The 23885-nt window shown below is 55.7% G+C and overlaps 2 protein-coding genes across 8 annotated transcripts in view; both read left to right on the top strand.

Annotated features, from left to right (window-relative positions):
- Window positions 1-9659, top strand: part of CFAP99 (cilia and flagella associated protein 99) — a 38496-nt gene extending 28837 nt beyond the window's left edge. Inside the window, exons 12-16 of the mRNA XM_027545382.1 lie at window positions 6175-6316; window positions 6425-6576; window positions 7332-7537; window positions 9091-9253; window positions 9392-9659. Of these exons, the coding sequence (XP_027401183.1) occupies window positions 6175-6316; window positions 6425-6576; window positions 7332-7537; window positions 9091-9253; window positions 9392-9499 (771 nt within the window). The 3' untranslated portion in view covers window positions 9500-9659. The remainder of the gene's footprint in view (window positions 1-6174; window positions 6317-6424; window positions 6577-7331; window positions 7538-9090; window positions 9254-9391) is intronic.
- Window positions 9660-12880: 3221 nt separating this feature from the next.
- Window positions 12881-23885, top strand: part of RNF4 (ring finger protein 4) — a 34160-nt gene continuing 23155 nt past the window's right edge. The window contains exons 1-4 of one of the 7 annotated variants that reach the window (XM_027545374.1): window positions 12896-13031; window positions 16951-17001; window positions 17114-17302; window positions 17478-17594. The gene's annotated coding sequence lies outside the window, so the exon portion shown is untranslated. Of the gene's footprint in view, window positions 13032-16950; window positions 17002-17113; window positions 17303-17477; window positions 17595-23885 lie in introns of all 7 variants that reach the window. The other 6 variants (XM_027545376.1, XM_027545375.1, XM_027545377.1 and 3 more) reach the window with 6 other exon arrangements.

Here is a 23885-nt window from a genome sequence, read left to right as displayed (position 1 = left end):
CACGTGGCAAGCGTGAGGGGAAAGCCCTCACTTGGCACTCAGCTTCCTCTGATGCCACCCTGGTGGGTGGGGGTGAAGGGACCCTTGTTCCCACGGGTGGGGGTGGATGCCAGGTTGCTGAGCTTGCTGCCAGCTCTCCTCTGGCACACCGGACCCCTGGGGCAGGCCCCTGCTCAGATTCCTGTGCTCCATGTCCCACGGCTTGAGGAAGTCCACGCCCACTCAGCCTTTGCCCAGGTTTTGCCTGTGATGTCACAGGACGTGTTGCACCGTCTTCTGTCTCTCTGGGTGGCTCCTGGCTTCCCCGGTGGCTCAGCTGGTAAAGAATCTGCCTGTAGTGAGGGAGACCCAGGTTCAATCCCTGGGTGGAGAAGATCCTGGGAGAAGGGAATAACAACTCACTCCAGTATTCTTGCCTGGGAAATCTCATGGACAGAGGAGCCTGGTGGGCTTCAGTCCATGGGGTCACAAAGAGTCAGACAGCTGAGCGGCTGACACTCGTTGGAGAGAGCAGGCTTTGGTCGTGCTTTTCATCTGTACCTGTGGCATTTTGGGGGCCTTTAGCCCCCAGCCTGGAACACACAAGGTAGAAAGGAGACCGGGGGCTCAGCACTGCGCCATTCCTCCGGCCCCGCAGGCCTCGCCAGCCGGCCCTCTCCCCTCCACTGCTCACAGTCTTATGTATTTTTTTTTAATATTTATTCATCTGGCCGGGCCAGGTCTTAGTTGCAGTATTCTCAGCTGACTCTTCTGTGACTCCGTGCAGCTATATCCCGCCAGGCTCCTCTGTCCACGCGATTTCCCAGGCAAGAATACCGGGGTGGGTGGCCATTCCCTTCCCCAGGGGAGATTCCCGACCCAGGGATCCAGCTCATGCTGTCGCCCACGTCAGCAGGTGAATTCTTTCCCTCTGGGCCACCAGGGAAGGCCTAGCTGTGGCGTGTGTGATCTAGTTCCCTGACCAGGGATGGAACCCGGGCCCCCCCCAGCATTGGAACCACGGAGCCTGGCGTGTGCGATCTACTTCCCTGACAGGGATTGAACTCGGGTTCCCCCCGCCCTCCGCATTGGAAGCACGGAGCCTTAGCCATTGGAGCACCAGGGAAGTCCCTGTATGTTTGATTATATTCGGGGGTTTTAGCTGTGCCGAGTAGGAGGAGTAGGGAAAAGTGCCCCCCCACCCCCCGCCGTCTTCCCAGATGTGGAAGTTCCAGGTGCCGATTCTCGTAAAGGCTTTTGCAGCCTCTGTGGAGAGAATCCACTTTTCCTCCCAACCTCTGTGCATGTGGTGAATTGTATGAGGGATTTCTTAATGCTAACCCATCCGTGCCTTCCTGGGATGAGTCCCGTGCAGTCTCCCTGGAGTTTGAGAATCCCTGGGACTCACGCGGAAACGTCCAGAAGCGGGGGGCAGGGGCGGAGGGCAAAAGTGGGCTGTAGTTGAGCAGCCGCACATTTGCCTTGACCAGAGACCCCGAGAGGAGCCTGGGGGAGCCACCTGGAGGGGCAGAGACCCCATCAGAGGGGTGGGCGCTGGACGCCGGGGCTTGGACTAGAAGCTGCGGCCTGATGAGCAGCCTTGCTGGGGACGAGACTGTATCCAGGTGACCCATCCGAGGTGCCGGGGGAGCAGCTCCTCCTGGAAGGAAAGCAGCCCCACCCCCACAGGCTCACTCCTAACTCCTCCGGGCTCCTCACTCCTCCTCCTCGGGGCTCCTTCCATGTTCCAGGAGCCGGGCTGCTCTTGGGAAGCAGGCACAGAATACTCTGGCTTCCCGCCACCCTGCACCTCGCCCACTGACTGTCCGCATAACTAGGGCAGCATCCTGAGCCGCGAGCCGTGTCCCCCAGAGCGAAGCTGACCCTGACTGCCCCACGCTGAGTGGGTCCTGAGGCGTCTCTCCCCCTCCTGGGACATCCAGCTACAGGTGTTTTAGATGGCGACTGTGTTTTATGAGCAAACTAACAGATTAGACCTGGCTCAGCTGGTAAAGGATCCACCTGCAATGTGGGAGACCTGGGTCCGATCCCTGGGTTGGGACGATCCCCTGGAGAAGAGAAAGGCTGCCTACTCTAGTATTCCAGCCTGGAGAATCCCATGTATTATACAATCCATGGGGTTGCAAAGAGTCGGACATGACTGAGCAACTTGCACAGGAACATTTGAAGAGAAAATTGCATTTTTTCCGTTCATGCGGGACTGGTGACTTTTACAGCCTTTGTTTTGTTTTTAACTATTATTTTAGTTGTTTTTTTTCCTAAGTTTTTAAATTGAGTGTTTTTTATTTATTTATTTTTCCTATACCATGCACAATATGGGATCATAGTTCCTCGACCAGGGATTGAACCCAAGCCCCTGCAGTAGAAGTGCCGAGTCTTAACCACTGGGCCTTAATGGGACTGTGTGTCGCCGGAGGCTCCGTGGCCACAGCCCGGCCCGCGGAGCCCGCCCTCCCTACCCAGCCTCCCCTGTCCTCTCTGCCCATCTAGAGCCACGGGACGTCCTTTCTTTTGAGGGGCAGGATGTTTGGGGCCCATCTGAATTTCCTCTTCTTCAGACACATGTTCAGTTATTCTCCTGAGCCCCGGGGCCTCCTCACAGAGCTCAGGGTTGATTTCCATAGCTGGGGGCCAGGGGCCTTTTCTGATTTTTTCCTGGTCACCAGTATTAAGGCACTCTAGCAATGGGGCCGAAAAGGACACAACTGCAAAGTCCTGAGTGTAGCTCTGTCACTGTCTCAAAATGTTAAACAATATGAATATAGTGTCTTCACTAAATTTTATCTCCCCCCCTTCTCTTTTTGGCTGCACTGCTCAGCTTGTGGGATATTAGTTCCTCGACCAGGGATTGAACCTGTGCCCCCTGCAGTGGAAGCGCAGAGTTTTAACCACTGGAGAGCCAGGGAATTCCCAATTTTATCCCCTTTTAAAAATAATTTGATGAACCATAGAAATAAGTAACTATATTGGGGGAAAAAATGGATGAAATTCACATAATTACCTTTTTTAATCTGTTGTCACAGTGAACTTAATCCAGAAGACCGGTACACAAAACCACGGGGTGAAGGACCCTTCCCACTCTGGTTGTCACAGGCGCCCGTTCCCAGAGCCCGATTCACGGAAGCGTTGGGTGGATTGTTCCCTTAGGCGGCCCTTGGGGCATTTTTCTATTTGGTGCTGTTGGGCGCGGTCCTTGTTCCCTTGAATTTCCAGCTGAATGCCCTTCCTTGGGGCAGGGTGGTGCTGGCTGTAGAGGCGGGAGGCGTGCAGAGCCCAGAGGAAGCCCACGGAGGCGCGAGGCCAGGCTGGCCCCTGAGTGGACTCCAGGCTGGACCAAGGGCCCAAGGGCTATGTCCGAGCAGACAGAGCTGAGAGCCGGCCCCGGGGCTCCGGGCACCCTGGTAACCCCTGCCCTCCTCCCACAGGGCGGCCCGGACAGCCAGGCCGCAGCCCCTCTGCCCGCCCACCCGTTTGGCTTTCTGGCCTCCCCTCTTTCTTCGAGCACTCCACCCTCTTCTCCGAACGGCGATGCTGGGCTGACGTTAAGGCCACGGCTGATGGCGGCCGGGGAGCGGCTGGGGAAGCGACGCCGCCACTCCAGTCAGCAGCAGAGACGCGGGGGCGGGGCAGGGCGCTCTGCCAGGGTCACCCCGCTGGTTGGGGCAGCGGCAGAACTACAATCCCGGACTCCCTCCCTCCCTCCCTCCCTCCCTCACTGGGCCTCCTCCACGGCCGCGGGCCTCCTGGGCTCCAGGAGGCTTACACGGAGCTGGGAGCCGGGGGTGAGGCCCCCAGCCCTCTCTGTGCTGCCGACAAGCTGGGTGCCCGGAGACCAGGCATCTTTCTTTGCCCAGAGGCTGCTTACCTGAGGTAGGACTCCTCCATGTTCTGGGAGCCTGCTTTTTTTTTCACCTTGTATTTCCACCAAAGCATTTCTCGAACTTATGACAAAGTTTCCAAAGAAAGTGAAGTTGCTCAATTGTGTCCCAACTCTTTGTGACCCATGGACTGTAGCCCACCAGGCTCCTCTGTCCGTGGGATTCTCCAGCCAGGAATACTGAAGTGGGTTGCCATTCCCTTCTCCAGGGGATCTTCCCGACCCAGGGATTGAACCCACGTCTCCCGCATTGTAGGCAGATGCTTTTCTGTCTGAGCCACCAGGGAAGTTCATTTTTACTCTTTGAAACAAACAGTCCATAGAGCCGCAGGGTCAGACCAACTGAGCGAGTTAGCACGCACATCATTTTAGTTGTTGCTTAGTTGGTAAGGACTGTGGCCTGCCAGGCTCCTCTGTCGGTGGGATATCCCAGAACACTGGAGTGGGTTGCCATGCTCTCCTCCAGGGGATCTTCCTTACCCAGGGACTGAACCCATGTCTCCTGTACTGCAGGCGGGTTTGTTACTGCTGAGCCACCCGGGAGGCTCCCCCTTCCTTTACAATGCCATAAAATGCTCCAGGCTCATCGCGTACCTTCTCCTCCTCAGCCATAAAGTGGCCATCTCTCCAAGGACCCTGGTTCCTTTTCTTAGAACCTGGGATAAACTTGCATGGAGAGGGGTGGCCACGAGCCAGTTTATATGTGCTGGCAGAGTGCTTCACCAAGGCTTCCTTCCTGCCCAGTGTGCCTGGAGTCCCCGCCACCACCACAGGTGGACCCTCCACGTGCCATGTGGTCTGAAATGAACCCTCAGCGGCCAAGACCTCTGGGGTTGGCAGTCCAGGGCCCCTGGCGGCGCTGGGCAGTGACGGGAGGTATACATCCCACTCTGTCCTTTGTGGCATCTTTTTTTTCTTTTTTAAATGGAGAGTCTTTAAATAATTTTCTATGTGTTTTGTGGCTGCACTGTGTGTTCGTTGCTGCGCGGGCTTTCTCTAGCTGTGGTGAGCAGCGGCTTTGCTTCTCGCCGAGCCTGGGCCCTGGAGCTCACAGGCTACAGTAGTTACGGCACATGGGCTTGGCTGTCCCGCAGCACACGGCATCTTCCCAGACCAGAGGTCGAACCTGTGTCCCCTGTACTGTCAGTCCAGTTCAGTCGCTCAGTCGTGCCGACTCTCTGCGACCCCACGGGCTGCAGCACGCCAGGCCTTCCTGTCCATCACCAGCTCCCAGAGCTTACCCAAACTCATGTCCACTGAGTCAGTGATGCCATCTAACCATCTCATCCTCTCGTCCCCTTCTCCTCCCGCCTTCAATCTTTCCCAACATCAGAGTCTTTTCAAACGAGTCAGTTCTTTGCATCAGGCGGCCAAAGTATTGGAGTTTAAGCTTCAGCATCAGTCCTTCCAGTGAACATTCAGGACTGATTTCCTTTAGGATGGACTGGTTGGATCTCCGTGCAGTTCAAGGGACTCTCAAGAGTCTTCTCCAACACCACAGTTCAAAAGCATCAATTCTTCAGCGCTCAGCTTTGCATTGTCAGGCAGATTCTTAACCACTGGATCACCAGGGAAGTCCACTTTGTAGTATCTTGAAGACTGAAAATAATATTCTGAATTGTTCACAATAGCGCCAAACGGGAAACAACCTGAATGTGTCTTGATGGTGGAATGGATCAAAGAGTTGTGATATGTTCCCTGAAACAGCCACGAGAGTAAGCCAACTGCAATCCCAGTGAACACGTGGGTGAGGCTGGAACCCCTGGCGCAGAGCAGAAGAGGGGAGCCAGGACGCAGGACTGTGACGTGCTTCTCAGTGGCGGCAGCACGCCCTGCGGTCAGGGCCGTGCGTTTCAGAGGCTCCAGGAGAAAGAGGGGTGTGGGAGGACCGTCAGGTCGTGCCTGGGGCTCCCCTGGGGCCGGCCTGGCCTGTGCACAGACGTGGGCAGAATCTGGACAGCTGGCCCCACGTGGCTGCAAAGCAAGGAGGGTCCTCCTCTCTCAGCCGGAGTCAGCAGTGGGTGGGCTTCAGGGCAGACCAGGGGCCCTGACCCGGTCTCCCCTGGGCTCTGTTGGCCGCCCTCTTCGGCGACCCTGCCAGATCCGGGGTCGTGGCTGCCTGGTTCTGGGCTCACCCCCATTGCGGAGGCCAGGAGGGGCGTGAGGTGGGACTTCCCCGCAGGCCCGACCCCCGAGACACTGGCGAGCCTAAACCCAGGTTCCCGGGTGATTCAGGGCCAACCTCAGCAGCTCAGGGGCCAGACCGGGCGGCTCTGATGGTGGCTGGTTGTGTCCAGACAGCTGAGCTGATGCAGCGGTGCGCGGAGAGGCGCCTCCAGGAGGAAAAGTCCACGAAGGAGCTGGTGGAGCAGGTGATGGAGACACAGAAGAACGTCAGGGTGGCACAGACTGAGCTCCGGAAGGGCCGCCGGCGGATAGGTAGGGGGTCGGGGCATGGGGGGTTGCCGTGCCCTCCCAGAAGCTAACCCCGCCCCCGGGGCTGGCCGGCTGCTCTCCGAGCCTCTCAGCGCCCCACTCGGCCCCCAGCTCAGGAGGTGACAGAGGAGAACCGAGAGCTGCTGCAGCGCAGCGCGGAGGCGGCCAAGGAGGAGCAGAGGCGGCGCTGCACCCTCGTCTCCCAGCTGCGAGCCCTGGAGTTTCAGCCCACGCGCAGGGGCAAGCTGGTGGACCTGACCCAGGTGAGGCCGCCGCCCAGGGCCTGTGCCCGTCCAGCGCCCTCCAGCAGGGGAGCTTCCCCGCGTCTTCCTGGGCCTGGCGTCCTGCGGAGGGTGCACCCACAATTCCCACCAAAGCCGAAGGTGGTCTGGACCCCAGCCGGGGTCTACCCGGCCACTCACGCCCAGCTGCCTCCTGTGCGCTGTGCTGGAGGACCCGGTCCAGGGAGGCCTCTGGCACCCCGGGGGGCCAGCCAGGCAGCTTCACGGACTTGCGTGTTGAGGGAGCTGCTGGGACCCACGAGGCCCGCGTGGCAGGTGCGCTGGAGGGATGGCAGGGGTGCTGGACAGGCTGCAGCCCCCGGGGGCCAGTGTGGGAAGCAGCGCAAGAGGCCAGGCTGGCACGCGGGGATGGGCCTGGGTGGGTAGGCCTGGTCCTGGGCTGTGCAGAGTCCGACAGGCTCTCTGCCTGGACCCCTAGGTCCCGGCTGGGGAGACAGGGCTGAGTACCATGGGGGCCCCACCAGGCCCCCAGCTGAGGTGTCCCCGCGCAGGTCAGGGACGCGGAGGGGGCCCAGGCGGGAGAAGCCGGATGGTGGACATTGCCATACAAACAGTACCGAGAGGACGGGAGGCCGCCTGGGCACGGGGCCGGGCCTGTGGCCTTCAGGAAGGACGATGAAGCCGGTGCAGGGGGAAAGCCAGGGGCCGGGGCCGGCCGGGAAGGGTCGGGCCTGGCTCCCGACCTGGGGCCTCTCCCTACCCCGGTCCTCTTGCAGATCCCCGGCCACGGCCTGGAGGGGGAGATGTCGGTCGTGGAGTTGCGTGAGCGGCTGGCCCTGCTTAAGGAGACCCGGCGTCGCCAGGAGGAAGAGCGGCGAGACCAGATCATCCAGGGCAAGCGTGCCAAGAGCCAGGAGCTGCGGGACACGGTGGAACAGGTGGCGCTCTGCCGCGCCGCCATGGGGAGGTCTGCAGCCCTGAGGTGGGTATGGGCGACCCCAGGCCAGGCACCCTGGGCGGGCAAGGAGCAGGGAGCCTGCCTTCCCCCCTCCCAAGCAATCCATCACCCTCCAGTCAGATCCCTTGCAATCTCTTCCCCCCACCCAACTGTTTTCTTAGACAAGTCTCAGGCCTTCTGAAAGGGTGGAAAAAAAAGCCTGTGGTGACGGCTCAGATGAGCCCGGCCACACCCTTTAGCCCTGTGCTTCATCCATTAATAGCAAGCCAGCTACTTAATGGCAGAAGTTAGGAAGTGCTTGCTTAGTCACTCAGCCGTGTCTGACTCTTTGCGACTGGACTGTAGACTCCTCTGTCCACGGAATTCTCCAGGCCAGAATACTGGAGTGGGCAGCCTTTCCCTTTTCCAGGGGATCTTCCCAACCCAGGGATTGAACCCAGGTCTCCTGCATTGTAGGCGGATTCTTTACCGTCTGAGCCACCAGGGAAGCCCACGAATACTGGAGTGGGTAGCCTATCCTTTCTCCAGGGGAATCTTCCCAGCCCAAGAATCGAATCGGGGTCTCCTGCACTGCAGGCGGATTCTTTACCAGCTGAGCCACCAGGGAAGCCCATGCAGGTTTTGGACACTGCACTCGTAAACGCTCTGGTGTGAATCTAATGAGAAAAAACAGCCCTACATAACCACAGCACAGTGACACAGCTAGAAATGAGCAGAGACTCCCAGCGCCATCTCAATACCCTGTCCCTGGTCACCTCTCTCCAAGGATCCCAAAACTGTTCACTACAGTTTGGAAAGATTGAGTACTATAACTTTTATCTTTTTAAACTAGGACTTGGGGGTCGGGGGGGGGTGGTGGGGGAGGTGGGGTCACACGTAGCATCTGGTTGTCAAACATCTCTTTCAATGGAAATCGATGGACACACACACACCCTTTTTGTTTTGGGAACACTGTGCTGACTTTCGGAGAAGGCAATGGCGCCCCACTCCAGTGCTCTTGCCTGGAAAATCCCATGGACAGAGGAGCCTGGTGGGCTGCAGTTCATGGGGTCGCTAAGAGTCGGACAGGACTGAGTGACTTCACTTTCACTTTTCACTTTCATGCATTGGAGAAGGAAATGGTAACCTACTCCAGTGTTCTTGCCTAGAGAATCCCAGGAACGGGGGAGCCTGGTGGGCTGCTGTCTCTGGGGTCGCATAGAATCGGACACGACTGAAGCGACTTAGTAGTAGTAGTAGTGGTGGTGGTGGTGGTGACTTTTCGGGCCCCATGGGGCCTGGTACGGAAGGATCTGCACAGACAGCGGGATATTAGCATCAGTAATCGCTAGGCAAGAGCGGGGAAGGCAGGGTAAGAATAAAGGGCGGTGGCTTTTCTCATCCCCGAAAATGTGCATAGGCAAACCTGTGGAATACTCTTACGACTGTGAAATACAAGGAGCAAAAAGGCAAGAGGCCCCGCGGAGAACCCTCCCGGAGCGGTTCCCCGAGGGTGTGAGGGCACTCTCCCCTGGCACCTAAACCTCTCTGGTCCACCGCGGCGAGGCCCTCCTAAGCCGGCCCCTCCGCCCGCCCAGGTGGGAGGAGAAGAAGGCGCGGTGGGCGGCTGCCGGAGCGCCCTCCCAAGACGAGCGTGTGCTCGAGCTGCAGCGCCGGATCCAGGAGAAGGCGGCCGAGCGGCGCGCGCGGGCGGCCCCGGGGCACGTGCCGGCGCCGCGGGCCGTGCGCCCCAAGCAGCGGGTGAGCCAGGGAGCGGCCGCGAGGGCGCGCCGCGCGGTGGGCGGGGACGCGAGGTGCGGGTCGGGGGGCGCGCAGGGAAGCCGCGTCCGGCTGCGGGGGAGCGCCTCGCGCCGACCTCCACCGCCCGCCCTCCCGCAGGCGCAGCTGGAGGCGCAGCGCAGGCTGGAGCTGGAGCGGAGCCGCGAGCGCTGGCTGAGGGCGCAGCAGCCAGGATGCGGGCCCGCGCGCCGCCTGGGGGCCGCCTGAGCCGCGCGGCCTCCCCTCGCCCCTACCCAGGACCCTGAGACCCTAGCCCGAATGAAGACCGCGGGGCCATGCCCCCTGCCCCGCTCCGCCCGTCTCCGCCCGCCCAGAGCAGGGTTGCCAAATAAAAGGCGGGACGCGCAGTTATTGCGTGGGACAAACATGCTAAGAAAGTATCCGCTGGAATTCAGCTTTATTGGGGTGTCTTGTATCTAATGTGCTAAACATGGCCACCCTGGTCCAGATCCTTGCCCTTCCCTACGGCCGAGCGGTAGGCATTCCCCCCACCCGGGCCCGACTTCCCGGAGCCCGCAGTGCGCGTGGAACCATGGAATCTCCGTTCTCTGCCCGGATTAGGTGGCCTAATCCAGGAACCCCCAAGACTGAGTATGTGGTTGTGCGGATGCAATTAGAAGTGGCCAGGATACTGAGTCACTACCAACTGGCCCTTCTGGCGCCTGATCTCCTAAACCTCAGAGGATGGGGGGAATTGGCCAGGGAATTGGGAACTGTCCCCCATGCCCTTTCTGCTGGTGAGACCACAGGTGCTCAGAAAGGTGAAGTGAACTGCCCCAAGCCCTGGGACCCAAAGCTAGGCCTGGAGGCCTTTAGAGTAAGGCCCAGCCTTCCCCCAGGCTCACCGAAGGAATGAGATTGGAGCTGCTGGGCAGGCGCCCTGGCCCAGGGCCTGGACAGGAATTGATTGATTTCCCCTGGTCCGCAGACCCCGGCCTGGGCTGCAGGTGCGTGGCTGAGGACCGGCTGGCTGAGTGAAGACCACGCAGTGTGCTGCGGCTCCCGGGAGAGGATGGGCAAGCCTGTGGGGAGGGGAGGGGCTGTGCACTGCCAGGGGATGGATGTCTAGGAGAGGAATCCCATACCCACATCCTCCTTGGGCCTGCAGAGAAGAGGGCACCTCGGGGGGGGGGGGGGCAGGACCCCAGGGCACATCCAGATCAGGAGGGTGGGCATCTGAAAGTGACAGGGACAGACTGAAGACCAGAGCTCTCCCCCAATATCCTCAACTGTGTCAGAACCCCAGGACTTCGCCGCGACCGAGGCTGGTAAAAAGAGGAATTTCCCACCTCCCTGTCAAATTAGAGCTGGGAGCAGATTAAATTTCATTAAAAAAAAAAATGGCATTTCTTACACCCTTTATTGTCATTCACACCCATTTCACTTGATATTGAGGGAATACACTGATGATGACCTGTCCCAAGAGAGTCCCTCAGGAGCTCAGATGGCTCCAAAAGGGGAATTGTCACCTTCTATAACTGGTAATGGAGAAGGCAATGGCACCCCACTCCAATACTCTTGCCTGGAAAATCCCATGGGCGGAGCAGCCTGGTGGGCTGCAGTCCATGGGGTTGCTAAGAGTCAGACAGGATTGAGCAACTTCACTTTCACTTTTCACACATTGGAGAAGGAAATGGCAACCCACTCCAGTGTTCTTGCCTGGAGAATCCCAGGGACGGGGGAGCCTGGTGGGCTGCCATCTATGGGGTCGCACAGAGTCAGACATGACTGAAGCAACTTAGCAGCAGCAGCAGCAGCATAACTGGTAATTCAAAGGTAGGGTGGACTTCAGGACATGCCTGATCCAAGAGCTCTGTCTCCAAGCTGATAGCAGTTCGAATCTCACAGCATCTGGAGGAAGGGCCATCTCTCCCTGGCAACTCTCTTAGGAGGGAAACCTCTGTCTTCCAAGCCTTGAGCTCTAGCCTCACTGGATTGAACATGGTCTGCTGAACAAGTCCCTGCAATGGGGGAAGGTCTGCATGGGGGCCTAAAGCAGGCCCTGTGACAAAGGCAGAGAATTTCCTTCATTTGTCCGACTGGCCTCTGGAGCAGGGGGAAAGGTGGTGGCCCAGCAAACTCAGGGTGCTGTTGGGAACGATGCTGGTTGGTAGTCCACAGGGTCCCCACCTGCCCTCCTGGACTGGGTGGCTGCTCAGAGTGCCTTGAGAGAACCTGGGCCTTCTGTTCATATAGACCCCTTGGAACCTGGAGGGCAGCTCTTGAGCCATCCCCTGAGTTTATGGCCTGAGGGCCTGTCTTGTGTGGTACGGGTGGCAACAGTGTCTCCTAGCATCCACGTTCCTTCCCTTGTAACCTCCCATCAGGAAGCAGAGTCTAATCTTCCCCTGTCCTTGAATCTGAGCTGACTTGCTTTGGCCGACAGGGCCCAGCAGGAGTGGCGGTGTGCCAGGTGACAGCCTGGACCTCAGGTGGCCTTGGAGGTCCCTCTAGTTCTCCATCTGGCCACAGTGTGGGCCTGTCCCGGGTGGGATGGTCCTATTGGGGTGATCTGGTAGTCTCAGAAAAAGAGAGACAAGTTGGGCTCTTTTCTGGTTGCCAAATCCATGCCCAGGCCCAGTTCTGGCAGCTAAACTCGAGGAAGCCACCACCAGGCTCTCTAATCCCCATTCTGACATGCAGCCCCACCAGGACTGGCACACACCTGTGCTCAGAGTTGGGTCTTAGGACCCCCTGAGATGGACACCAATGTCTTCTCCATACAACAGGCCAGGGAACCCTGGACCTGCCTGAACCCTGGACCTGGGATTCAAACTCAGGCAAGAGCGATCCAGGGTCCACACTCTGACTCCGTGGAGTTGCCCGGGAGACCTCCAGGCCCGCTTTTCTAGGACCTGGCTGGGCCCAAGCCGGCGGGAATTCTCCGTCTTCAGCCCTTTCCTGACACCTGAGGTCTTCAGAATAATCAAGACTCCCAGCCTGACATCCGGGCCCTCTCGGAGGTCTGCCTCTGGCCTCCGGCGATCCCCGTCGCTCCCAACCCCTGCACCCTGGTCTACTGGGCAGCCTTCAGCTCTCTGGTCATGCGCGCCCACCTTTGCCCACCCAGGCCCCCTTTTCCTGGAACTGCTCTCCTCCATTCTAGTCTTTTGGATGCTCAGCTAGCTCCCTCCAGGGAGCCCTCCCAGACGGCCCGGTTGAGTGCCTCCTCCGGCTTCCCGCAGATGGGCCGGTCCGTGCTTCACCCCCTCCCTTCCATCTCCGCCAGCAGCCGGGTAAAGGCCCTGGATCGCGGGGATCAGCCGCGCTCGGGTCCAGGGCCTGGCGCGGTCAGGAGGCCAGAGTGGAGGCGGCAGCGATTCCAGGGAACTTAGGCGGAGAGAGGGGCGTGTCCCAGCCGCGACCACGACTCCCGAGAGGCCTTGCGCGCCGAGAGGCGCCGGCCGCTCCTCTCGCGGGAAGGCAGGAGCTTTTTTGAGTTCGCGGGCGTGGGCGGGGCCGGAAGCAGGCGCGTTTCAAAGTGGTGATAGATGGTTTTCTTATCCAATAGGGATGAAAATAGAGCCCTCTCCACGGGCGGACCGCGGGAGTTAGGGATGGCGGCGGCCAGTAGGGAGGTGGGGCGGGGTCGAGGCCCGCGGACAGGAAGTGGGTCGGTGCTGAGGCGGCGGCGGCGGCGGCGTCGTCTGGTGGAGGTCTTCTCTGAAGCTGCTCGCGGAGGTGCTTCCCTCGCTCGAGTGCGTCAACCGCCGTGCCCGCTGAGTCTCCCCGGCGCCAGGCAGGGCTCGACTTCGCGGGAGGCGCGGGCGGCAAGGCAGCGCCGGGCGGGTTCGGGGGGTTCTTGTGGCCTCGCGCGGCCTGAGGAGGCCTTGGCGCCGCGTCCCGAGGAACCGCCGGGGCGCGGCCGACCCCTCTGGGGCCCCGACCCACGGCCGAGAGCCTCTCCCCGGGCCCCGAGCGGGGCCCGCACGAGCCTGGCGCGGGCGCGGAAGTGGGGAGGCCTCGCCGCGGGTGTCGGCCGCCCCGGGCGTGCCGCAGCCTGGGCGCCTCCGTTTTAGCGTCGCCGGGGAAACTGAGGCGGCGGGGCGGGGAGGGGCGCGTCCAAGGTCACCGGGAAGGCCGGGAGGTGCGCCGCTCGCGGGCCGGCGCGGGCGTGCGGGGGGGGCCGGGCGAGGGTTTCGTCCCCGCCGAAGCCGCCGCCTTTGTGTGCTCGGGCCGCCGCGGGCTGGCGAGTCGGCCGGGCGGAGCCACCTCCAGGCTGGGCCGGGGCTGGCACGCTCGAGGCGGGGGGGTGGGCAGAGCTCAGCGGGTCTCAGGCTCCGCGCGCTGGCCGGACGCGTAGCCGCCGAAGCCTGCGGCCCAGCCCGCAGCGGGCATCTGGAGACGGGTACCTGAAGCCCAGGACTCGGCGCAGGCCGTTTTCCACGTCTTGACCCGTCGAGGGGAAAGGGGAGAGTTCAGAGCCTTGGTAGGCGTTTTCGGGGGGTGTTGGCTTTTGTGTAACTCCAGCCCCTGCCCGTCGACTGTCACGGCCCTACCTTCCTCCTTCTGCGCCACTTTTCTTGGAACCAGACCTGGGGTCTCCAGCTCTGTGGTCCTGCACTCTGTGCTCCAGTTTAGGCTGCCTTAGTGGCCGGGAAGGCTGAAGCGGTCTGCCCAAGGTCACAGCCTGGGTTCCCTGACTGCAGAACTAGACCTTTGAACTCAGTGACCAGAAGCCTGGGGGCCCGCTGGTTATGAAAGAAGAGTTGAAGGGAATCGCTTGGCTTTGTTTTCCTGGTGGTTTCCCCTGTGAGTTTGAGAACATTCAAATAATGCTGCCATCTGTATGGCCTGAACTTGAGCTTCCACCTTGGACTCAAATCTTGCCTTAGTGCAGTGTTTGTAAACCTTTTACAGTCATGAGTCCCCTCCATCGCCAGCCTTTTTTACACATTGTTTTCCTAATTGCTGTCACCCAACAATTGTTCTCTTCCCAATGTTAATGCTGCCTTGCTAGTGTATGCTCTTTTTATGAGCTATATGCATGTTTATGCTTTGTAAAGAAAAAGAACGGGCTTCCCTCTCCCCTTTAAGAATTTATACATTAATATTTTAAGTCATCATATTTTGAGGTCTTCTGTGTGCCAAGCTTTTGCTTGGACAAAAACAGACGTGGTACAGGCCCTGGTGGAGCTGAGGAGCCAGAGTGGAGAGAATGAGGGGTATTCCCCAAGGTTGAAACATAAGATGGGGCTGGAGAGGTATCAGGAACTAGAATACAGAAGGTCTGTGGTGTGCCTCCACAGTGAGGAATTCAGTATTTATCTGAAGGCCAAGTGGGAAATCACTAAATTGAGTTGTAAGGAGGGAACTTAACAGGGTTAGATTTGCATTTTAGAAAAATCACTGTTCTATGTATGAGAAGGATGGTCAGGACCAGTTAGGAAGAGAGAGGGGTAGCTTGGGCCAGGGCAGTGAGTGACTAGGAACTTCCCAGGCGGTGCAAGTGATCGAGAATCCATCTGCCAGTGCTAGAGACACAACACACAAGGGTTCAATTCTTAGGTCGGGAAGATGCCCTGGAGAAGGAAATGGAATCCCACTTCACTATTCTTGCCTGGAACATTCCATGGATGGAGGAACCTGGCGGGCTATATAGTCTGTGGGGTTGCAAAGAGTCAGACACGGCTGAGCGTGCGCACACACAGGGACTAGTCACTGAACTTGGTGATTGCCAGTCATGGAAGTTCTTTAGTGACTTTTTACTTAAAAGCTTTCAGCAGAGTTTGTGTCTGGGAGTTTATACCCTTGCCAGTTTCTGGGAAAGACTTCGGGTGCTACTCGATGAAAATACGTGCACAAGTTGGTTTGTTTGTATGTGTTGTGTGTTCCTGTGTATATGTTAGTTAAGTCGCTCAGTCGTGTCCGACTGCGGCCCCATGAACTGTAGCCTACCAGACTTCTCAGTCCATGGAATTTTCCAGGCAAGAGTACTGGAGTGGGTTGCCATTTCCTTCTCCAGGGGATCTTCCCAACCCAGGGATCAAACCCGGGTCTCCTGCACTGCAGGCAGACGCTTTACCGTCTGAGCCACCAGCCAAGGGCGTGTATATGTTACCCATGTCTTATTTTGGAATGATTATATACATTTTTCACTATCCCCGAATTAGGGATTTTTGAGGGATAAGGTGGCTCATGTAGAATATTACAAGATTGACTCTGTTATTGAGTGAGATATGAATCATATGTGCTCTTCTGACTTATCTTTCCTAAATAGCTTGTTTCTTAGAAGAATTTTGGGAATTTTTAGAGCAAGGCATTTTGAGATTTCCTCTCTAAGGAGGACGGCCCAGAGCACAGATTCCGCCTCACCCCAGGGTTATAGGTCAAGTGTGAGTAAATGTGGGGCTAAGATAGGGTACCGGATAGTTTTCTTTGGAAGGGTTTTGTTTTGTTTTTCTCCCCCAGGCATAAGTAAGTCTTGAATTGAATACCTCATTTAGAAGAGAAGGAAAGGCTTGGAAACGTTTCAGAATGAGTATTATCAGTAACCTCTTTGTGCAGAAGAGAAGTTGTGACCATCAGGCTTTCCTGTGCTCCAGAAACCACATGGTCTCCAGACACGCCCAGTGGGCGCCTTAATGGCAGAACGTGCCTCCAGATCGCTGAGGAGACTGGCTTGCTGTGTAGATCTTCTTGACATACACAAATTTAAAATGAATATCTCCTGAATGGCCTTATTACCTGTTAATGCCATTTTGTTTGGGAATTATAATTTTTTTCTTTTTGGTATTTGTTGACTACACCAGATCTTAGTTGTGGCCCGAGGGATCTTCAGTCTTCCTTGCTGCATGTGAACTCTTTTAGTCGGGGCATGTGGGATCTAATTCCCTGATCAAGGATAGAATCCGGGTCCCCTGCATTGGGAGCTCAGAAACTTAGCCACTGGACCTCAGTGAAGTCCTTGGAGTCATAATTTCTAGTTGTAGGAGTGTGACTCAGATGTCTCTAAGGGTTACTCTAGGTTTGTGATGCAACAATCATGTCTACTAAATTTAGGCGTCTCTACCACTTAAAAATCCATCCTTCCCAGTAGTTTTGCTTAGCTCCATCTTAGGTATCCTGAAGCACAGGAGGGACAGAGTTACTACCCAAGGTCATGCAATTAGTAAGCAGACCTAGCACCAGAAGCTCAGATCCCAATGTCTGTGTTCCTTTTGCTGGACTTTGTTAGTGTTTATTGTTATATTTCTTTTTCAAGGACGGTTCACCCAGAAAGGGTCTAATTATAAATATTCTCGAGAAACTTAATTTTCAGTAATTGCATTGTACTCTTGAGTCTAGTTTCTGTTCCTGAGCGACCCCCTCCCCCAAGAAAGTGGTCTCAGTACCTGGGCATTTTCCTGTCTGCTGCACCTCACTTCTCATTTTAACCAAACCGTTGCCGAATTCTGCTGCTTGCTATAGCAGACCAATATAAAGTTTGCTTCTTTTCTGAACACCTTCTTGATATTTTTAAATTCTTAACTAATATTTAAAAACTTGAGGTTGTGGCCCCTTTTTTTCAAGTTGAAAATGCTTCAGATAGAGATGTTCTGTCCTGTTCTCCCGTGATGATTTTCCGGTTTTAAATGTCCCTCTGTTTCCTGGTGGTGATTGTATTTTTATTTGCAGTGTAATGAGGCTCCACTTTCCCCATCTTTTTCCCACCTCAGGACACTGTGCCACCCTGAAGAATCTGCCATCTTTTTCAAGTATCTCATGAGGTTGGTAATTTAATTTTAATGGAAAATAATTGTTTAGCTACCATGTTTGTGCCAAGTGCTGTTCAAAGAAGAGGGCATACCCTGATGGGTTTTGACATAGAGTTACGTTTAGCAGATGGAGCAACAGAAAAAACGGAGGACGAGGAGTGACAGAAAGGCAGTAGCATTCCTTTGAGGTGGACCTAGAAGAATGAGCAGTTCTCCACAGTGGGATGGGGTAGGAGACCCCTGAGGCGGGGTAACAGCATGTATCGAATCACCGTGCTGCGGCTGGCGTCCATGGCACCTGAAGGGAGGCACGGTCAGTTCTCTGTTGGTTTGTTTTAAATACATGCGTCCAACTATAGTTGATTTTATCAATTCTGCTCTCAACAGTTGTTTGGAAGCAAGGATTAATTCCAGCAGGATTGATATTTTACGAAACAGGTTGACTATAATGCGGCTGTTGAGTTGAGTGTGCATAATTTCATCTACAGATAACAGTAGGTAAACACGGAAAATTGAACTCAGCTGAACCAAGCCACAAAGACCATCTCCACCTCAGACACCTATCAGCTGTGTCAGTTCACTGCGTGTCTACACTGCCGCTGTGGGTAGGTTCTTACTGTGTATGTGTGTGCAGTTGTCCAAGTTTTGGAGTGTTGTACCCCTAATTCCACTTGTACCCAAAAACTCTATGCACTTTTTGTATTGTATGGCGATTTTTAGGAAGACCTGTGTCTGTCACTGCAAGTGAGGCCAGACCACTTAATGGTTGGCTTTACACATGAAGGCAATGGGTGCAGTCTTCTGGGAACATTTGTGATGTCCTTGGGTCCCTTGGAGTCTGGCAGATGTTTTTGAGCTCCCATTTAAAGTTTTGACTTCCTCTGGCCCACTGAACGTTCTTCCTCCTGCTTTGCTGTTTTGTCCTTAGAACGGTCCCAATATTTCCCTTGTAATAGGTGCTTGCTGTCCTGGGAGCCAAGGACCATTGACTACTTCTGAGGAAGAGAGTTGGAGAGGATCTGGATTCCACCACCAAGACGAATGTCTTTAGAGAGTTGGGTTTGGCTTGCCACTTGGTGATGGCATGTATGCACCCATTAGCCAGCCCACTTGTGTATCTGCTTGAATAGAAGGCCATTGGCTGAGGGCCCCTGAGGCAGAGCTATTTGAGACCAGCTCCCCTCTTATGGCTTTCCTGGTGACTCAGACGGTAAAGCGTCTGCCTGCGATGTGGGAGACCTGGGTTTGATCCCTGGGTCAGGAAGATCCCCTTGAGAAGAAAATGGCTACCCACTCCAGTATTCTTGCCTGGAAAATCCCATGGACAGAGGAGCCTGGCAGGCTACAGTCCATGGGGTTGCAAAGAGTCAGACACAACTGAGAGACTTTCTTTCTTGTTTCTTTCCCCTCTCATGCAAATGAAGGCATTCTCTCTGGGGGGCGCTACTGGGTAGCTGTCTGTTGTGGGTAAAGGTCAAAGAGCCACATTTATAAGCTGCTGACTCCCCCCTGCCACCACCACAGTCTGCACCTTGGCCATCCTGGTTTAGTCCACACACGTACCCCACCCCCAGCCCCTCCCAGGTTCCTGGTTCAGCAGAAGCAGCAGAGAGTCCTAGCTTTGTGCTTTGGTGCTGTCGGCACAGGCCTAGCATGCCTGCTTCCTGGGAGTTTTAGAGTCTGTCTTTTTGGCCTCTGGTATGTTTTCAGCCTCTGGAGGAAATGGATCCTGAGGTTTCCTTCATTATATTTCTCTTGCTCCTGACCCCCTGAAATACCCTAGTTTGTATTGGTATCACCAGCCCTCCCCCCGCTGCACCGTCCCCGCACCTCCCCCAGCCCAGGCCATGGTGACTGAAAAAAAATGAGAGTTAGGAGGGTCGGGTGGAGCAGCCACCGAGCTGAGCTTCTGTGTGTCCCAGAGAAGCCGCCTTGGTCCCAGGACCAAGCAGGGAACTTCCTCCTTCCAAGATGAATTGGTTGAACTTGGTGTCTGTTGATATCCCTCCCACTTGTGAAAACCATCCAAACCTATTACCGGTGCAACCTCGGGAGATAATGGCTGTGGAGAATTGAGGTGCCCCTCCCTGCCAGGCTCCAGGGCTTTCACTGACAAAGGGTCAGCCTAATGTTTGGGGGAATTTGTCTCAACCCTGCATGTGAAGCTGTGGAGAAATTCCTGAGAAGAGCTTCATCTAGAAGAGGGTGAGCCAGCACTCTGGTGATATTAGAGTCATAGGTATGTCTTGGAGGTCCCAGAGCTTGGAGGAGACTGAGGGTCCCCCCAGAGGTGCATTCCTTACAGATGTTTCTCAGCTGTACCCACTGCAGAGCATTTCTGAATACTTGATTAAATCCTATTAAAAGTATCCAGGAGAGAAAATAAGTTTATTTTTTAATTCTTGTGTTGTGGTAAAATATACATAATGTAAAATAGACCATCTGAACCACTTTCAGGTGTTCAGTGGCATTAAGTAAATCCAGCTTGTTGTGCCGCCCTCACCATCTGTCTCCAGAACCTTTTGCATCCTCCCAGGCAGGAACTCTATTCATTAAAGTAAAACTCCTTGTCCCCCACCACCCCCAGCCTCTGCAATTTCCATTCTGCTTTCTGTCTTTGGATCTGACGTCTTGGGACCTCATGTTGTGTCTTACTTCACTGAGCATAGTATCTTCAGGGTTCTTTTTCTTAAGGCTGAATAATACTCTTTTTACTTTATTTTTCTTTTTTTAACTCATTTTCAGAAAACTGAAGTTCATACTTAATTCTGGGCACTTGAACCTCAAGGCTGAATTGTAAACAAAAGTAGAATATCTCTATACCCAAAGAGTTGTTCTTTTTCTCTAGTAGAAGCAAAAAACAATCCTCATTGGGTCCTTTGGAGAAAAGGGGAGAATTTCCTTGAGTGACGAATCCCTGAGCAGGAATGCAGTCCCCTGGCACCCCCTCAGGCCTCTGAGGCTGACTGGCTTGGTCAGGGTCGCACGGTGAGTGCGCAGCAGGCCCAATTGTCTGTCTCCAGGCACTGTCAACGGCACCCCACACCAGTGCTCTTGCCTGGAAAATCCCATGGACGGAGGAGCCTGGTGGGCTGCAGTCCACAGGGTTGCTAAGAGTCGGACACGACTGAGCGACTTCACTTTCACTTCTCACTTTCATGCGTGGGAGAAGGAAATGGCAACCCACTCCAGTGTTCTTGCTTGGAGAATCCCAGGGTCGGGGAGCCTGGTGGGCTGCCATCTATGGGGTCAACACAGAGTCGGACACGACTGAAGTGACTTAGCATAGGCACCGTCAGATGCTCTCTGTCTCTGCCAGGTCTAGTCCCTGTGGCTCCTGGGGGAGATCAGTGGGTGGGCTTCTGGGCCTCCTTTAGGGATCAGTAACTGGGAGGGGGCCGCCCCACACTGCGTGCTGGCTCTCCAGCTTCCTGTCCGCCTGGGCAGGGGTGATCAGCCACGTCCTGCCAAGTCTCTTCTGGAAGTGAATTGAGCTTGCTGAGAGCGGAAACGTTTGTTCCAGTTCCTTCTGGGGTTGAAAGTTTAGTCTGCTCTCATCTCATAGCACTCACACTTGTAAGAAGAGCTGTGATTACTAGCTTTTCTGATGTAATACCTATTTATTACTTAATTTATTGATTGTCTTTCCACTTAAGAGTGTATGCTCCGTGAGTGTCCGTTTTGTTCACCATTGTATTTCCAATCCCTGAAGCAGTGCCTGATTCAGAGTAAGCCCATGTACAGAATTGTTGAATTACTCAGCTGGTAGGGTTCCGTCCAGGGTGCTGGAACCTACTGGGCACTTTGATTCAGTGTCACAGCTGCAGGGTAGGGGTTATTTTTCTCCCATGGAAGATGGTAAAACTGAGGCATGGAGGTCAAGTGTGTGTGCAGAGCTCTGGGGCTCATTTGGCCAGTCTCACGATTGCTGTCCATACAGTGCACCCTCCTTTGTATAAGCAGGAGGCTCTTAATATTTCTTAAGTTCTGAGGCCTGGTCATTGATGCGACGGTGCCAGCAGTGTTCATTTAAGAAGCTTTGGCGGGGACTCACCTGCCCTCCCATGGTTAGGACTCCGCGCTCTCACTGCCGAGTGCCCGGCTTTGGTCCCTGACGGGGAACTAAGATCTCACAAGCTGTAAGGTGTGACCAAAAAGAAATTTTAAAAACACGTGACCTAGACTGTCGGTACTAGCCAGGGCCTCGGTGCCTGATCAGTTGCTGATAAATCGGCCTTGCCTTGATGAGACTCTTTAGGTTGAGGCTTTTCTCTGCTTTTACCATGCTGGCATTGAGTCAGACTCACTCTGCTCCTGTCTCAGAAAAGCTTCTTGAGTTGACAGAGATCTGCTCTGTAACTGCCACACAGAGGGCGTGCATGACCCGACGTGGCTGCCTCTCATCTCCTGGTCGGACACACACAAGTAGCCACCTGAGCGCCCAGATGGCAGCAGCCTCACCTGCCCTGGTGGCTGAGGGTGCTGTGGGCCGCCGTGGGCCTGGGCTGGACAGAGCTCCTCACCCAGACAGCTCCCTAGACTCCTGCAGCTCCCTTGTTTGCTGGCGCACCCCTTCCCCGCCCCTTTTCTGCTGATCCCTCCTTTCTTGGCTTGTGGGACCATAAGGCCACAGAACCCAGCTGCAGTCAACACTGCCCAGCAGTTTCTAGCCGTGATGCATGTAGACATTCGCATGTAGTCAAACGCACAGAGGCGTCACATGTGATTGTGTGCCACCCCACCTAGCGTTGGGGGGTCGTCTTTCGTGTCCATAGTAGCCTCCTGGGAAAAAATCAACTTCTGGCAATAACGCCGTGATTGAGTAGACCGTTAAACCTGTGAGAAGGCTGAACTCCCCGCTGCCATCCAGTCGGGTGGCCTCGCTTCTCTGCACGCTTGCCACTGTCTCCAAGCCACACAGCTCACTTCTGCCTGGATTACTCCACGCCTCCACACGGGTCTGCGTGCTGAGCCGTCCAAGCGCTCGCGGGCCTCCTCGTGCAGGTGGTGCCGTCTCTGTATGAAGCCCTGCCTGCCCCGGGAGGCGTGTGGGCGGCTCCCGCCCAGCACACGGCCCGTCCTGGGCAGACCCTCTCCTCCCCTTGGATGGCCCTGCCCACCGGTGTGTGTGTTGAATAGCTGCGTCACTTGGGGCCTCATCTTCAGTGTCACTACCTCCAGGCAGCCCAGTTTGGCCCTCCGTAACAGCTTGGGCCTCCAGTTGCTTGGTTATCAGTGCTCAGCTCCCTGTGGCCAGCTTTCTGTCCTCATTCTAGGTCTTCTGTTTACTGTTGTCTTCTCCTTGAAATGCCAGCTTTTGTCTAACTGATATCCAAGTTCTCCAAGCTTGCTTTCTGCCTTTTGATTCTCTCTTCAGGGTTTCCACCCCCCACCTGACTTCCCAGATTGTAACACAGATTCTAAAACCTCTCCCTCCACCCTAGTTCTCCTGAGATTTTCAGCTGCCTTTGGACCTTTCTCCTTGGATACCCACGTGCAGCGTTTCTAAAATTAAGGTGTCTGCCTTGTTTATCCCTTCCCTAGCCCAGTTCCGTGGCGTCCCTCCCATGGAATACCCAGATAGATGATCTCGCGAGAGCTGGTCTTCCCTCACCTTCCTGTCAGAGTGTTAAGGGGTCCTGGCATCTGGCCTTGACCATTCCCAGTGCCACCCTCTACTCCTGGTCTTTTCTTAGTGGCAGGGACATTAACCACCCTCTCTCACTTCTGAGCCACTCGCCGCTTCTGTAAACAGGAACATCTCCTTTGGGCAAAGGACTAGCTAGGTGCAGAGTGGACAGAGTCCTGACCTCTGGCACTTCTTCAGGTGAGGCATGCTGAGGAACTGCACGGTTTGCCTTGGAAACCACGGGGTGGCTGGTGGGGGTGTTGCTGAGATGGAGTACTGGCATGTTGGAAGGAGTTCCTGGACACTAAGTTTGAGAAACCTGGAAAACACCAGTGTTCCATATTGTTTCTAGAATTAATACATCTGATTCTGGCTTGTATTTGTGCTTTTAAGACTCGGTGTTCTGGTGTCAAACTGCCCTGGTTCAAATCCAGACTTGGTGTTTACTAGGAGTGGACTGTGGGCAAGTTACTTAAGCCCTGATCATCCGTAGCTCCCTTGTATGTGAAATGGTCACCATAATAGTGTCTGCCTCCTTGTTGGGCTAGAGGAGGATTATACAAGATGGTGTGTGGAAAGCGCTGTAGTGTCTTGCACACAAAAGTGACCTCTAAGTTTGAGCTGTTGTTGGTTTTACTGTTCTAGTGGCTTCTATTAGTGCATGACCCAGAACGCTTTGTAGTTGGTGAGGGCCATCTTTCCCACAACCTCTGGCCTCTCTGTCCACCTAGCGCACTTCCATGTCCGCAAACTGGTCTGCTGGGGAGGCCCCCCGACCCTGGTCTTCCCACCTCCATTCTCTGGTGAAATCCAGCCCCTTGGCAGATTTCCGTGAGGCTGGCCTTCCAACCTTTTATGTCCTCTGACCGCTGACCTTTATTATCCCCTGAGGGAGAACCAGGCGGGGGGTGCAGCAGAGCCTGGGGCTGCAGGTGGGCGGCGGGGAGCAGGGAGGGTGTGCACGCGGAGGAGCGCGGAGCCCTCTGGCGCAGCTGCTGGACGCGCCTGGAGCAACAGTGTTTGAAAACCTAAAGCTTAAAACAAGTAGGAGGCAAGAGGCTTTGGAGTAACCAAGGTCTGTACGTTAAATTATTTCCTTGTGCTCAGCAGACAGATCACTGTCAGTGACATTTGTATCAGATTCTTCTCAATTCTGAGAGAGATTGCTGGAATCGGTGAGTTCTGGGTTAGGATCCAGGAAGCCCGGTGGCTCTGGAACCACGTGTGATCTGGTCTTGTGAGTCCCTAGGGGCCGTGGGGGTGCCGC

The sequence above is a fragment of the Bos indicus x Bos taurus genome, chromosome 6, assembly GCF_003369695.1.
Source record: "Bos indicus x Bos taurus breed Angus x Brahman F1 hybrid chromosome 6, Bos_hybrid_MaternalHap_v2.0, whole genome shotgun sequence".
Taxonomy (NCBI): Eukaryota; Metazoa; Chordata; class Mammalia; order Artiodactyla; family Bovidae; genus Bos; species Bos indicus x Bos taurus.
This window is presented reverse-complemented; position numbering and strand designations above follow the sequence as displayed.